The sequence below is a fragment of the Echinops telfairi genome, unplaced genomic scaffold (genome assembly GCF_000313985.2).
Source record: "Echinops telfairi isolate 266 unplaced genomic scaffold, ASM31398v2 ScPeMD7_3533;HRSCAF=4204_0, whole genome shotgun sequence".
Taxonomy (NCBI): Eukaryota; Metazoa; Chordata; class Mammalia; order Afrosoricida; family Tenrecidae; genus Echinops; species Echinops telfairi.
This window is the reverse complement of record NW_022107431.1, coordinates 56,744,580-56,760,807: the sequence shown is the minus strand read 5'-3', so window position 1 is coordinate 56,760,807 and position 16,228 is coordinate 56,744,580. Positions and strand designations below refer to the sequence as shown.

At 41.4% G+C, this 16,228-nt stretch overlaps 1 protein-coding gene and 1 pseudogene across 1 annotated transcript in view; both read right to left on the bottom strand.

Moving 5' to 3' along the window:
- NKAIN2 (sodium/potassium transporting ATPase interacting 2) overlaps positions 1-16,228 on the bottom strand; it is a 1,260,554-nt gene that overhangs the window by 228,561 nt on the left and 1,015,765 nt on the right. The window contains exon 4 of the mRNA XM_030886723.2: positions 15,589-15,789. Coding sequence (XP_030742583.2) covers positions 15,589-15,789 — 201 coding nt within the window. The remainder of the gene's footprint in view (positions 1-15,588; positions 15,790-16,228) is intronic.
- Positions 10,682-14,102, bottom strand: LOC105978538 (annotated as a pseudogene).

Genomic DNA, 16,228 nt, shown 5'->3' with positions numbered 1-16,228 from the left:
ATGTACATGTCTTTATCTAGAGCTCTATAAATACCCTTTGCCTCCCAGCTCTTTCCTCTATTTCCATTGATTCTCCTCCTGTCTCACTATCATGCTCAGTCCCCACCAGGATTTCAGCACTTCCTCTTTGTTACGTTCCCCTTGATCATGGCAATGCATCTTTTGTGCTAGTGCACTCACTGTCTTCTTTGCCTGCATCACGCTGTGCTGACATCTTCTTATGGTGAATTGCCTGTCTCCTCACCTAAGTTAGGACACATCCACTATTTAGTTAGTGAAGTTTAGTGATTTTCCATTCCTTTTACATCCTTGGTAACAAACAGAATATGCTTTCTGAGCACAAAACTGTTCTTATTTTTTTTTAAACGTGGGCTTATGCAATCTATGTCCTTTTGTGATCAACTTCCCTTATTCAGCGTAATGTTCTCTGGATGTATTTCTGTGGTGAGATGTTTTGTGGATTCTAATTATTCTTTAACATTGCGTAGCTTCACATTGTGTGTTTGTACCATGGTTTGCTTATCCATCCACTTGTTGGTGGGAATGTAGGCTGTTTCCATCTTTTTCTACTATGAATAATGTTGTGATGAACTTGGGTGTGGATGTATTTTTCCTGTGGTGGTTCTTATTTCTCTACTACATATGTGTGTGGGTATGTGTACATGAATCATGTGCTTTAGCAGAATCAGCGCAAGGCTGGTCTCTGTGAGGTAGAGCTTGATTCCTCTAAGGCTTGCAGACCTCACTAATTTAAGTCTTCCCCTTATAGACCTAGTAGAAGAAAGACTGGGCTTTCTACTCCCCTGAAACCATCACAGTGTCGGAAACCCATCGGGGCGGCACTGAGTTAGCACTGGCTCGCTAGCAGGGAGCTTATAGATGTATGACTGTCAATTGTCGGCCACAATGCCATGCATAGAGTAAAGCCCTCACGGGTCAAGCTTTTGGGCTCTTCATTTGTAATGAGACCCAACACAAAATGAGAAGGAACAGTTGAAAACACCTATTAATAATTGGAACTTGGAATGTAGGAAGTATGAAACTAAGAATATTAAATCATCAAAAATGAAACGGAGTGCTTAAAGAACGATATTCTAGGAGTTAGTGAGCTGAAATGGGTTGGTGATGGCCATTTTGAATTCTGAGCTCCCATGGTTTCCTATGTCAGAAGATGGGTTCATGAGGAATGGCGTTGCATTCACTGGCCAAGTGGACATGGAAGCACAGTGCTGTCTGTGATAGGGTCGCTATACACAAACAAGGAAACCCATCCCGTCTCTGTTACCTTGAACTCTGGGACTCCTTCTGTTGTCTTCCCCTGCCTCCCTCATTGTTGGGATCTCCCTCCTTTGGTAAGATCTTTAGCTCCACTATGACCTTACACATTATAACTGTCTTTGTCACAAATTCATATATCTGCTTTTTAATTTTTAGTTTTATACATTTGTTTTACTCTGGATACTTCTAGATATCTGGGCTTTTAATATATTTTTAATATAAGACTTTACTTGACAACTTTGTACTAATCTTTTTAATTTTAGAAACACAGGTTTACTGAAATTTTGAAATTAGCACACTGCTGACAATACATGAAACAACAGTTGAGACACTGACATAGAACTTTGCTCTGAATTAGAGTCAAGATTCACTTAAAATGTGTTTTAATGATATCCAAGGGGCTTCTCCAATCTTGTGGAATCATGGAATTAAAAATATTATAGTAATTTGGATTAACATGACCAAAATATGGCATTTCCTTATATAAAATTAAAGCAATTATAATCTATAAAAGTCAAATGAAACCGTCAACCTATAACTCTGTGCTGCAGAAATAAATAAAATAAGGAGCTAGGAGGAGACAGCGTGACTACTGTGAGGCCATCTACAGAGATTCAGATAAGGAGTGGATCACACTTGAGAGACAGGGAAGGAGAGTAGAGCAATCCATACACTACAAAACATAACAAGAAAGAAAATCAAAAGCCCTAACATCGATGGCTTCTATAATTGATTGTAATGAATTGACATGATTTTGGACCCATTATATTTGCATTAACCAAAATGGTATATAATAGTGTTGTTGCTAGGTACCATCAAGTTGATTTCAACTCACCACAACCCATGTGGCACAAGAGAACTGCCATCTAGAGTTTCCTAGCCGCTAACCTTTAGGGGACCCCACTGTAAGGTCTTTCTCACTTTGTGGGTTCCATCCAATCTGTCAGCAGACATGTGCTTACCTGTTCTGCCACCAAAATGCTTAACTACCTCAATGATCATAATAAAGTGTCATATTATGAATTAAGTTAGAAGATAATAGACTGTAAACATAGGTGTGTGAAAGTTGTGGTCTTGAGTCTCAGGGTCCCTGCTTAAGAGAAATTTGACTGACACAGTGGAAGACAGTTGTGACAAATGGCAGAGAAAGGCTCAGGCAGGTTGATATAAAGAGACGAATAGACAGCAGAATAGTGAGGACTAGGAATTATATACTGTGTTGTACAAATGAATGTGTGGGCTGAATTGTAGAATTTAAAATCCTATTTATAGGATGGTTAAAAGCAAAAAAACAGAAGTACTGTTACAGATGGCTCTTATTCTACTGTATAAACATTATTTAACTTAAGTGTGCTTACCCATATTTTTGTTCTTTTTTCACTGAAGTATAACATGCCAAACAATAAATTATCCCTCATATTACAGCTGTCGTTATAAATCATCTTTACATCCTTCCTTTGAGAATGCCTATTTGAAAACACTAACACAGCACACGATTATTATTCTACTGTTTGTTACTGTGTTTTGAAGATACAGTGAAGAGGAAATTGCCATAAAGGACTCGTATCATGAGAATTTTGTATCACAGCAATTAATCAAGAAAGGTTCATAAGAGATAATATTTTACATTGCAAAAAAAGACCTTAGTTTTTTGTCCAAGGTCAACAATTTCATTTTTCAAAAAATTATATTTTAATATATGTTTACATACTTTACTTATTTCATCATGAAACTAGCAGCATATCATGAATATAAATAGAAGTATATGGGTTCACGCCTTTATTCAGACAATTTCCGCTATCACATATTATTGAAGAAAAACAATTGATAATTTATTACAGCTGATAATTAATAGACTTATTATCTTAAATGTATTGAAATTTTTATCCAATGATTATTCCAAGAATTCTCATTGATAAATATCATATTAGATTCATAGGGTAAGGAAACACTTCGAACATTATACACAAAAGCAGGTATTGTACACTAATGATAATAGTTGATATGGGATAAAGGTTACTCCTATATAGGTTATTGCTGCAGTCATTAAATAGTATCCTATTGAGTTGAAAAATCACAGTTGCATCCAGGGAGTAAGTAAATGTCATAGAATTTAGTTCATTTATCACATCACTGTGGGTTAGTCTGAAAACATGATGGTATTCCAACTTAGTAGTGTTAAGAAACTGAACGGAGAAAATAATCCCACCTTTATTGCTTACAAGGCAATCTTTGAATACTATCTAATTTAGTTCATAATTATGAAGTAGTTTATTGTACAACTGGATATAAGACTTAATGATTGTCACTTCCAGACAGTGACTATTTTAATTTATATTTCTGAATTTGAATATAAGGAATACCAGAGAATATTAAATGCAATAAAATCTCATAACTAATTTGACTTTAGAAGTTATTTAAGTTCTTGAACTCTTCTTGTTGATGGACTCAAAGACCATTCACCAATGTGAGGGCGACCTTTAGGAATAAGGGAAGAATAAAGGACACTGTCTAATAGTTAAGGATTTCTCTTAACCAAAATATGATCAACACTTGTGGAAGAGACAGCAACACATTGTACTCTGAAGGGTTGGTGATTTTTCTATTGCCCAGACTTCGCCATTGTTCCAACGGATTAGAGGTTAGTAGGTTAGAAAGACTAACATGTATTCATTTCTGAGGTAACAATCAATCATAACATTTCTTTTATGCTAGTCTAACTTCAGCTTTGAGCTCTAAAATTCGTTTATGAAATGTTGCTTATATATATATGTATTTCGAGCGCTCCAATGTCCACTCTGGAGTCTATGTAACATGCTGCTTCTTTGATTTCAGCCAACCTATCATTAGGACAGGGGCCCGAGTGGCACAGGACTTGGCTCCCAAATGCAAGATGAGTGGGTGGGACACATCGGCTACTCTGCGGGAGAAAAGATGGCAGGGTTTCAGTCAGGAGCCCAGCCCGAGAAACCCTCGGGGGAACTTCTCCTCTGTCCTACAGAGTTGACAGGAACTGCGATACACTCAACAGCAACTGAAGACCTCTGTTGCCGACACTATATTCTGTCCTTTCCCCATATTTTTGTGAGTATGTTTATAAACCGTTCTGATGTCCCAGAAAGACAAATCACAGTTGTCATTAATGTATCTATTTTGGGGTTCTATCTTTGGACAAGATGATGTGTGTATTTGAGTGCCCGATGAATTAGAATTGGAACCAATTCACTGCCAGCCCGTCGACGCCAACTCACGGGGACCCTGCCCCTCCCTGGGTTTCCCGGATTGTAACTGTTTGTGGGAGTAGAAAACCTGGTCTCTCTCCCTCAGTGGCTAGTGGTTTCGAACTGCCGACCATACAGATTGCAGCCCAATGCATAACCACTACACAAGTGAATAGCATGTCTAATAATAATAGAAACACGTGAGCATTCTCAGTATCTAGAAAAGGTTTGAGTGTTTATCATCTGTCCTTTCCTCATCACATGCAACACGTATGTTCGTTCTAAGAAGGCAAATGTTGCAGGTCTTTGGCAGTGATTTTGGACTAATGTTCAGGTTTCCTATCCTGCTCTAGATCAACTCATTATTTATGGTAAAAACACAGAAGGCCACATGTAAGGTACTCAGGTTCATCAGTTGTTGGTAACTAGTCCTCATTCATGGAATGGAAATGCCATTCGAGGCCTAGAAAAATGTTGATGGAGCATAGCGCTATGGTGTCATTTGACCAATCGCTTTGCTAACCAAAGTTATTGCTGAATACTTTAGGGCATTAATGGGATCGATAGGGAAGAGAAAAGAAAGACACTAATATTTCTAATGAGAATTCTGAAACTTATATGTACCTAAGTCCTACTGGGATGGTGAGGTAAGTATTAGACTGCTAACCCCAAGATCAATGGTTCAAATCTTCTAGTAGGTTCATAGGAGAAAGATGAGGCTATTTCCCTGAAGGAGTCAGAGTTTTAGAAAACATATATAAGGTCACTGTGGGTCAGAATCTACTTAATAGCAGTGTTTCAAGCCCTAGTGGTACAGTGGCTAAGCACACAGCTGTCAACTAAAAGGTCAATGGTTTGAAGCCCCCAGCCTACTCCATGGGAGAAAGAAGTGACAGTTGGCTTTGTTCATGATCTGTAGACTTGAAATCACTACTGGGCAGTTCTACTCTGTCCTCTTGGGTTACTGAGAGTTGTAAGCAGATTGATAACAAGTAAGCAGATTGATAACAAGTAGTGAAATAAACTTCAGCCCCACTGAAACAAAATTTCCAGAAGTAGGCCATGTTTATGGCTGTGTAGTTTCCACTAGCATTCTCTGTTACTCACAGATGAATCCACTCAATATCTTCCCCCACTCTCTTACCAGCCCTATGCAGGCAAAGATCATTTGGTGGGAGTTAGAGACTTTGGCTTGAAGACCCTTGTTAAATGATTCTCCTCCCCTAACATGGTAAGTGGTGTGCGCAAGCAATACTGAATTCCACTGTGTTAGAGTAGTGGCCGTCAAATACTTCTCCTCCTATATATCATATATATCATATAATTTGTATAAATGCTTCACTTAAAAAATATCTACATTTGGAATTCACATTTGATATTTATTAAAATGATTGCAAAATCCTGATTTGTTTTGGCATGTTATACACATTAACAGATTTTAAAGAGAATAGTTACATAACTGTGGGGAGAAGTCAGATCCTTGCTGCCAGACTGCTGTCTCATCCCACAGCAGGGCTGGGCCTACTCCCTGCTGCTGGAGACAATGGATTACCTCTCTCTGGAGCCAAAGGCCATTAGTTTGATTCCTGTGGGCGGAGTTCACACCCAACTAATAATGGTTCCTATGAAGACCCAAAATCAAGTTAAGCTGTTACCAGAAATCTAGGATCCACCTATCTTGCCGCCTATCTTGCCGCATTACACCCCCAATCCCTTCTCCTTCTGTAGTGCATATGTCCCTAAATCACCTCCTCCCATTCACTGTAATACCTGTAGCACAACCCTTTCCTGTGACGTATGTCTTCACCTGTAATGTGGGGGCTTGGGAGAGTATAAAAGCTTGGGGAACATTAAAGCTCTCTCTCACTCCCTCCACGTGGACCACCAAGCGGGGCTGAGGTGAGCATGCTACCATAATATGTGTCTGACTCCATTTATTTCTATATATCTCTTTTATCTCTCATGCTCTCTATAACTTTACTATAATATTTACTTATTATCGCTGTACAATTGCGCCTACCAAACCCATAGTGATTGTGCTAGGAGCTGGCTTCTTCTGGCACATAACTTCTTTATATATTTAATGAAATTTGAATATTATTGAGATTTGAGATCACCTTTTTTGATTAAAGAAAGATGAACATATTCTTTATTAACAATCATAAATTTGATTTGGCTCCTTTTCCTTTGGTGCTTTAAGTTCTACTTCACTGCCTCCACAGAATTATGCTAAACATATATTTTTTACTTACAAGTTTTGATTTCTCATTATATCAAACTTCTCATCAACAACTGCTATGTATATGTATAATTTTTTTCTTGTGACCATCAAGTACCACACGTAATGTGTTAAAAATTTAGTTCTTATTGATTATTGTTATAACTATTATTTATGCACAATTAATCAAAACAACATCAACTATTACAAATGCTGACACAGCTACTAGGTGTGAAAATAAAAATGCAGTGGAGATATATTTTCTACGAACACTAACATAGGATAAAGTTTAGCTTTCATTCTCCACCTGGTTTGGTTTATTAGGTTTAAGCACTGAAAATCTGTCTCTCTAAATAAATGAATTAACTTTGAATACTGGTTGTTAGACTGACATTACTGAGTTATTTTAACCTATTATGAGTTTTATACTGCACTCAATAAAAGTGTGTCATGACATAGTTTAAAATGACAAATTACTAGATTTTATTTAAAGGTTAATGGAAGGAAACAATTGGAAATTTGCATGTCAAGGCAATTCTGAGAAGTATTCCAAAAATTATTTATAAAATAGACTATCAATTATATCTCTGACTCTTCCTTTTAGAAGCCTCTTGTATGGTAAAATTAGAACAATATTTAATTTCAGTGTATATTTGTTGGAAGATTATTTTAAACAAAATGGTTTAATTTTGTGCTGTAAGTATATATATTTTCAAAATGTGCAGCTGCAGAGCTGGCCAATTTCACTTATGGAAAATGGCAAAATCAATAACATAACATAAATGGAAAACTCTTATAAAATTAAATGATTAAATCAATTTTCCGTGCAAAATCAATCAACTAAATCAAACTTACTTTTTATCTGAAATAGCCTGCCTTCATTTTTTAGTTCCAATAAACGTATTGAAGAATATCTACATGTCAACCATATCTGAATGAAGTAAGAAATAGCTGGGTATGAGTTGATTGCATTTTTCCAATCCCCTCTTTTATATGATGTAAAGTCACAACCTGGGTTCAATATTTCCCATTTCCATAGAAAATATTCTATGTCACCTGGAAGTCAGGACCTAAATTTTTGACAATTAAAATTAGGCAAATAAAAATATCTCTAGATTTCAAGAGGAACAAAGTAAAATGTAAGCAAAAAGACCCATGCCTTGGCTCCGCATAACTGTCTCCCCAGAAATAGTGGCATGTCATCCCCACCCCCACTCCAAATCAATAGACCAGCTGATAAACGACTTATTACTGGGGATAATTTGGAAACAACCCTGGCTTCAAAGATCAAAAGCATATATTATATCTAGTCTTTTTGTAAACCACAATTTACTGAACAATGACTTCCATCATTTCATGCACTTTACAATACACACATTTCTAAATCATTTAATCCAATTCACTGAGTGAAGAACTTGCCAGGTGGCAACGTGGTTTAGCTGTGAACCGTGCGTCAGGCACGGGAACCTTCCCTCCAATCCTATTTGACATCCTTATTAATTGGTACAAGGTTTCCCAGATTCCTTAAGCAGATGAAGCAAATATTATGTTTATTTACATTTTTCCCACTGTTCTTTGTTCTTCTCCTTTAAAAAACTCCACCTGCTATGAATCCGTTCGTGTGCCAGGAGTGAAGGAGGGATACGGAAATAAAGGGAAACAAAAGATATTTCCACTGCACGGGTTACTCTCAGATCACACTTGGAGATTTTTGAATTTTGGAGCTCACTAGAGAAAGGAGGGATAGGGTTTTTCTTTTTCTTTCCAGGAGTTTTTTGGGAGGCAACTTAGATTTTTAACATCTACAAGGGGGCTTCTAAATTTCCTCGGAAAATGCCTTTATCTTTTAATATCATTTCCCACAAACTTTTAGATGTCCCCTCTGATAGTTCAGTGTTAGCAATAGAGTTTTCAATCTGCTAAGGCAGCAGTTCTCAACCTGTGGGTCGTGACCCCTTTGGTCGTCAAAGGACCCTTTCACAGGGGTCGCCCAATTCATAACAGTAGCAAATGGCAGTTATGAAGTATCAACGAAATTAATGTCATGGCTGGGGGTCACCACCACATGAGGAACTGTAGGAAAGGGTTCGTGGCATGAGGAAGATGGAGAACCACCGCTCTAAGGTTTCCTTTGTGGGCACTTCTTCGTACACTTCTTACTATGGTCTTTGTTCGCAGCCATCAAATCGTCCCCAACTCACGCTGACCCCCAGCACAGCAGGACCAATCAGGGCCTGGTTCTTTGTGATTGGCTACAGATGGGGCCATTGTGGGCCATGATGTCTCTCCTGGCGGGTTTTCCTGAGACATGCCAAGTGTTTCTTTTTAGTTTGTCCCTGAAGCGTGCACGCCTCCACTGACAGGTGGTGGAAATCAAACATGGGTATCCCATTTGAATCACCATTCTTTGTAAACCTGCTCCCTTTTCATTGTGTTTTCCCAGGCGGAGAAAAATAATGAGTGCAGTCCATAGACATCTCTTGCCCGCTCATTCAAGGGAGATGCAGCTAATCAATTTAGGCATTTTTTTTGCCACTGACTAACTGAACTCCCGGACTGCAGGAATCTCTGACCATCAGATGGTGCTGGCACCTAGGTTCAAACCAATTTCCTAACCTCGGTTTAAAGATAAATTTAGGGTGAGAAGTCCCATCCTCCCTATTGACCAGCTCAGGCCTCTGAGAAGCAGCTTTTGATCTCCTCTGACACTCTCCCAGGGCTGTGAAACAGAGATTTAATTCTTTGTGAACAAATTTGCAAAGCATGCAGCCCCAATCATACTGCATTTGAAGAAATCGGATTAGTCGTTTGTAAAACCACCATCTCCCTGGTCGATCTCCATCCTTTCCCCGTGCATATCTTTTTTATCTAGTTTGCAAGTGGCGATATCATATATCTATATCTATATTTAGTTTTGGCTTTTATTAAAACTGCGCACACCTGTATCTTCCTTTTGTGTGAGATATCTGATACCATCCATCTCGAGGTACGTGGCTACTGGCAGGGGGAAGACTCAAAATCTCACACCTGGCTCATCATTATGGGCTTCTGGCAGTCCTTTCTGCTCGGCTGGAGGCTGTATGATTAACAGACCCTCTTCCCAATTACACAGATATTATACTTGTCTTCCTTGGGCCATAGATGGGAGATAGCTTATGTATGTGTAATGCAAATGTGGACTTTGTGAATGCTAATTTAAAAACCGGCCAGGAGTTGATTGGCAGAAACCCGAACAACTGTAACAGATGTGGCAGGGGTCAGGAAGCTGTGCAGGAAGGCTGAGGGAGGGCAGAAAAGAGGCGCTAGAGAGATTTGGAGATAACCAACACCAGTGGCTGGAAGAACAGCAGTTGATGAGCGCAGACCTAAGCCAGATCTGCTGGAAGAGAAGGCCGGTTCAAAGCCTCGGGTGAAAACAGTGAGAAAAGAGAGTGCTGATAGGGGCAGGCTGTTACTAAGAGGCCAGGGCTAGGCTTTAAGTTGAGCAAGGCTATATTTGCTGTCGTTATCACGTCTCTGAAATGTGTATATTTGCACGTGGTTTGGACCCTGGCTGGGGAACTTTGGCCTACATGTGACTAAGACACCCTCAAGTTCAGTGAGCCTGCCCCTGTCTTTGTTTGTCTGGATGTCACCAGGGGACAAACACTCAGGGAGTGTTGGCTGGGCCAGAATGAACTGATCATTAGATTGTCAAAGGGACAATTTGGGAAATATGATAAAGAGGAGCTATTTGAGGAGGAGTAATTGAGATGCTATCTTATCAATTACTCATGACACCAGAAGGCATCAAAAGTGACAACAAACATTTACAGGGGAGTTCAGGGGGTGGGGTTAGAGAAGTAGGTGCTACAAATGATTTCAAAAGAAGCCCTTTTGGGTTGACTTTATAAAGTCTAGTTGAGCATGGTTACGTTTTCTGCTCAGCTTGGGCCACACTTTTAGTCCCAAACAGCAGCGAGCACTACGGCAGGATGCATGCTGGAATTTCCCCCATGAGGCCTGGGTACCCTGTTGGAGCATCACTCCTGGATGTTTCACTCTGCATTGTGAAGGGATGATAGTGGAAGGGGGAGAAGTCGACATACCACACTCTGCGAAGGTGCACTTGCAGTATTGCTCCACTTAGGGAGGGGGAATGTAGAAAGGAAAAGTGAGAGTGGAGCACGTGAAATATTGGTCACATCTGTTCTTGGAGATGCTCCATCCATCTTCTGTGCACTTTAGCCGCCTTGCTTTTACAGATGGTTCTTACTTATTTAAAAAGACTGTCTTAAGTGGTATGTTAGTCTCGATTTCTTGTAAGGAATGAAACGCTTAATTCAGAAAATCCCATTTGCTCTATTTTTCAGTGGGGTTTAATAAATCTGTGCAAATAACTTAAACCTTCTCTATCTCTCTCTCACACACACATATATATACATGCATATATATATATTGCATATACACATATATGCAATATATATATGCATATACACCAGTAGGGGATTTGCAAATAGTTCATAGAAAAATTACATTAGTGTTTCACTACATTTTCTCATGAACTTTTTGAAGGCTCTAGCATATTTAGTGCCTCCAAAATTGAATATTGGTCTCATTCTGTCCAAGAACTGGTTTTTAAGAATTGCAAGTTAATATTATTCCCCAAATAATTGTGACAGATGTTATGTCAACCTGATGGTACCTGTGTGGACGTGGGATGGAGTTCAATTAAGTGGTGGCCTGGTGATACCTCTTGAGGGTGTGGCTTTTTCTATAGGAGAGACACTGACAATGTCTCCTTTTCTGTCCTTAGCTTTTATCCTTGCTGGGACGCTGTCTGCCTCCAGGGGTGGGCCCAGGTGGTTGCTGACCCTAGCACCAACCTCTGAGCTGCTGATGCCTGCCATGCTCCAACCAGCCATGGATCCGCATGGCTGCCCGCTCACTGGCTTGTGGTCTTCCTGCATCTCACTTATCTTTCTACATCATTAGCTTTCGACCATGTGAGTCTCAGGGGGCTTCAGCTAGCATCGGACCCATGGACTTGAGTTGGATTGGGCTGGGATGCTTTCTCAATATACAATTGTTCTTCTTGATATAAAGTTATTTCTTATATATATGTGAGTATCACTAGTCTTGTTTCTCTAGACTAGCGGTTCTCAACCTGTGGGTCACAACCACTTTGGGGATCGAAGGGCCCTTTCACAGGGGTCGCCTGATTCATAACAGTAGCAAAATTACAGTTATGAAGTAGCAATGAAATTAATTAATTTTTTTTATCTCCAAAGGATCCTTTATTGACCAGAGCAGGACCACGGCATACATATATTAAAAAATGTTCAAAGATCTGGCAGGCAGTAATACTTTTTGCTTGCCCCCCCTCCCCAGCACTTATATTTTCCTGCCTTTGCACATGGATGAGGGACGCTTGCCCCATGAAGGCCCCAGGGTCACATTCCCTTACAGAGGGACAAAGAGGCATAACCATGGCTGTCCCCTGCTTATCAGAAAGCAACAAATAGTCTCTCAAAGGGGATGGGGGAAATACAGGAATTAAAAACATTAAATATGAAAAACCAAAAGAACTGGGTGGGAAAAGGCAAGAAAGGAACTGGGAGCTTCTTGGTGAGGAAGAATTTTTCCGTGTTCCCTTGCCTGTGAAAGGGCTCGGGTCTGGGGTTAAACAGGCTCACTCAGTGAGTCTGCAGTGACACAGCTCCTTGTAGATCTGCCAATGGAGTTTGGGCATGTCCTGCTGGGTGAAGCTGAATGGCTGAGATAGGGCAGGTGCTTGCAGTACTGCAACATGAAGGCGCCACAGTTACTACCATTGTTCTGCCTGGCCACATTCATTTTGAAGTAACCTTTCCAGCCCTGGTGGAAATCCAGTTGGTCTTTCTTCAAAGCCTCTGCTTGTAGATACTTGGCACTATGCTTAGGACAACGATGGTTTAGAGTGCACTGCGAGTCAAAATCGGTGATGGTGCATCCCCTCATGTCAACAGAGATGAGAGACCAATGCACCTCCAGGTGGATGGGGGTTAGCAGAAGCTCTTTATTGAAGATGTCTACATTTTTGGTCTACCTTTTCACCCCATCGTAACCCTTGGTACGGAGTTTATCATAGAAGAAATTGTTGAAGAAATGCACCTTTTCTGGGACTGTGTCCATGACCAGATCTCCATATATGTTCATCACCTGGTCATTGAGCCAATTCTGTCCATACAAGGTCCCTAAGTCATCCATGGTCAGCACATGCCACTTATAGGTCACTCGGAAGCCCCTCACTATGGCATTGCCTGGCATCCTCTGATAGGATTGGATCAGCTGCAGCACTAGGTCCTTCCTGGAAGGTGTAGAAAACTCTTGCTGGAAAATGTCCTCTAACTTCTCTACTACCTCATCAGTGCTGAGGGGAATGAGGCTGCCATAAGTTTGGAGGAATTCATCTAAGATACTCTGCACACAGGTCACGTGCTCCTCTCTCAGTGGGCTGTGCTGGCCAGATTTCTCTCCAAGACGCTCTGCCTCTTCCACAGTGCCCAAATCTGAGCCCTGAAAAAGCTCCTGGGCCACATGGTCCCCGAGGCTATACACAATGCTGATGAGGATGCTGGCATCAGGGGATGCCAAACTATGCTCCCTTTCTGGACCAGGTGGGCCCCCAAAGCCATTGGGCAGAGTACACGAGAGGAGGTCTGAGTCAGGGTCCAGAGGAGACTTTGAAGTCCACCTGAGCCCATCTTCTTCCATGTGGGGCCCAGAGGGCACCCCCTCACACCATCCTCAGTCATGAGAGCACCTAGCAGACCCAGCAGGGGAGGTGGTGGCCCCTGGGGGGAGTCAAAACAACAGCAGGGGGATGGTGCCTGTGGTGTAGCGTCCCCTTCCTGGGGTGAAAGATGGTTCTTGGGGTGCACGAGGCCCCGCGGCCGGCCCCAGTGATGCCCCCAAAGTTTCCAGTGGCATGTCAGTGAGGTGCTTTTTGGGTAGAGCAGCATCGGAAAGGCTCGAATAGCTCTGCAGCGGCTTGTGAGCAGGCTTTTTGATGATTCAGACGGGAAGGGTGGGGGCCTCTGGGAAGTTCCCAGTTGACCCCATCTGGGGGGCAGCTTCCATGATGTCATTTCATCCTCTTCATCTTCATGCTCCTCCTCCTCTTCCTCCTCCTCTTCTTCACTAGCTGAGGCATCCAAGGAGGGCTGAGGGACAGGGAGGCATCTTGCTGGCACTAGAGTCCCTCTCCCGGGATCTGGCCCAAACCCTCCACCTGATTTGAGTCGGGGTCTAGGAGGTGGGGGCCAACGACTGTGCTCTCTCCTGGGGCTTGAGCAACGTGGGCCTCAGCCAGGTCTGGGAGGCTCAGGGTCCCAAGGCCCTGTCCCTTGTGTGGTCTCTTTCATCTTCCAGCAACTGGGAGCTGGGAGGCCGGGCGGGCACAATGAAAATAATGTTATGGTTGGGGGTCACCACAACATGAGGAACTGTATTAAAGGGTCGTGGTATTAGGAAAGCTGAGAACCACTGCCCCAGACAATCCCACTAACACAATAATTCACTGAAGAATAGGTAAAAGGATTATTCTATTCGCATCACGGGTCGTCGCTAACTCTGCACAAGGTGTGCTGGTGGTGTTGTATGTCATGCATTGGATGATAAATGGCAAGACCAACAGTTCAAACCCACCAGATGTGCTCTGGGACAAAGATGAGGCTGTTTGCTCCTGTAAAGACTGACCATCGTGTAAATCCAAAGGGCATTTTGACTCCATCTGAAGGGGTTTCTATGAGTCAGAATCAACTCTATGTGAGTGCTTTCAGTTTGGGGATTTTGTGCACACCAGTTATAGATCTCCATAAAGTTTCAGGAATATACATGCTGAGTTGTATCTATAAGACCGTCAATGCATAAGTGAAGACATGCATGTTAAAAGTTACCTTAACTATTGAAATCCTACAAGATTATATACAAGAGGGATTCATTCAGAAAGTTCATGGAAAATGAGATGAACATATGATGGAATTTTCCCACAAACACTTAAAGCCTTAGTAAAAGTTGTTCTGGAGGAGGAGCTGCGCTTAATTGTCTCTTTATCATAGTGATACAATGTAAAAGAATGCATTTTACATAACACAGACTTATGCTATATAAATATGTTCTTTATAACCCCTGCCACCTCCCGGGAAAGGGAGAGTTCTTTATTTGTATAAAAACCAAAGCCAAACTCAGTGTCATCGAGTCGATGCTGCTGCATAGTGACCACATAGCACAGGCTGCTCTGCCCCTGTGGCTGAGACTGACCTTGCAGTTCGCAGCCTAGCACATAACCTCAGGACTGTGCAAAATACGGACATCGAGATCTACAAGTACAATATATGGAAAAGCTGAATTTTTAAAAATATGGGTGATGGGGGGAGAGGGGAGAGACACTAATGATATGGGGGGAAAAATCCAAGAAAGAGAGAAGTAGAGAAGAGATTTCCAGCACTAGCCACCCAGCCAGAAAGAAAAAAAGAAAACAGAACAAATATGCATATCTGTTCAATAAATAAATATGTAATTCTATTGAGATCTAACCAAACTGGGTTTTGGAGAATGTTGTGAAAACACTCTGATCTTCCCTCTGGAATCATTGGAAAAGTCTACTAAAAGCCAAACTAATCAAATCTTGGCTTGAACTTCCTAGGCAAAATGCTGAAGGTGCCAAAATCTATTTGCTGATTGTCAAAAAGCATCAGCACATTCGGTCCAGAGGATGGTGACGTTTAATCTGACAAATGGATCAACCTGGCGTGAATCAGGCGCGGGGCCACACTTGGCGTGCACTGAGCTCACACAGAAACAGCACTGCCCCAGGCACAGAGTAAGTGGTTGGCTGGGAACACTTACTGCGAGGACAATCTGCAGGGAACTGTGCGCCACTTCTATGTACTGGTATTCCAGAAAACACCCTGAGACCGTGATGTAGCGATGGTCTTCTGGGGCCCAATCTGGGGCAGGTGTCACTGACGTCACCGTACATCCTGGTCCATTCTCCATCCACCAAGATCGGTGCATTGAAATATTGAAAGTCAGGATAAGGTCCGTTTCCTGTAACAAGGCAATTTACAAGGATCAGAATTACTTTATGACTATCAGTCCTTTTGTGTATTATGACTGACTTTGACCTTCACATTTGGAAAGGTGGGGTTTGGGTTTTGCTTTCCTTTCCCCTGTTGTATTCCACAGGCCAATAGGAGGTACAGAAAACTACCAGTTTACCAGATAATTCTGTATCTATGGATTCCATGCCTGGAAGTTTGCCTGACTGAGTATAATAATACAACACCAATTTCAGAATACAGACAACAATAATACAACACCAATTTCAGAATTGGGGAACTACAATGGGTTCAGTTTGTTTTGTTGTTGTTGTTTTTACTATGTAAGAGTAACCACAAAGTTAAGATGACTACCATGTATTGTATTCAGTGATAGCATGATGAACTATAGTAGACTTGTGGGGGCAGTCATGAGAAAGGATTTTTCC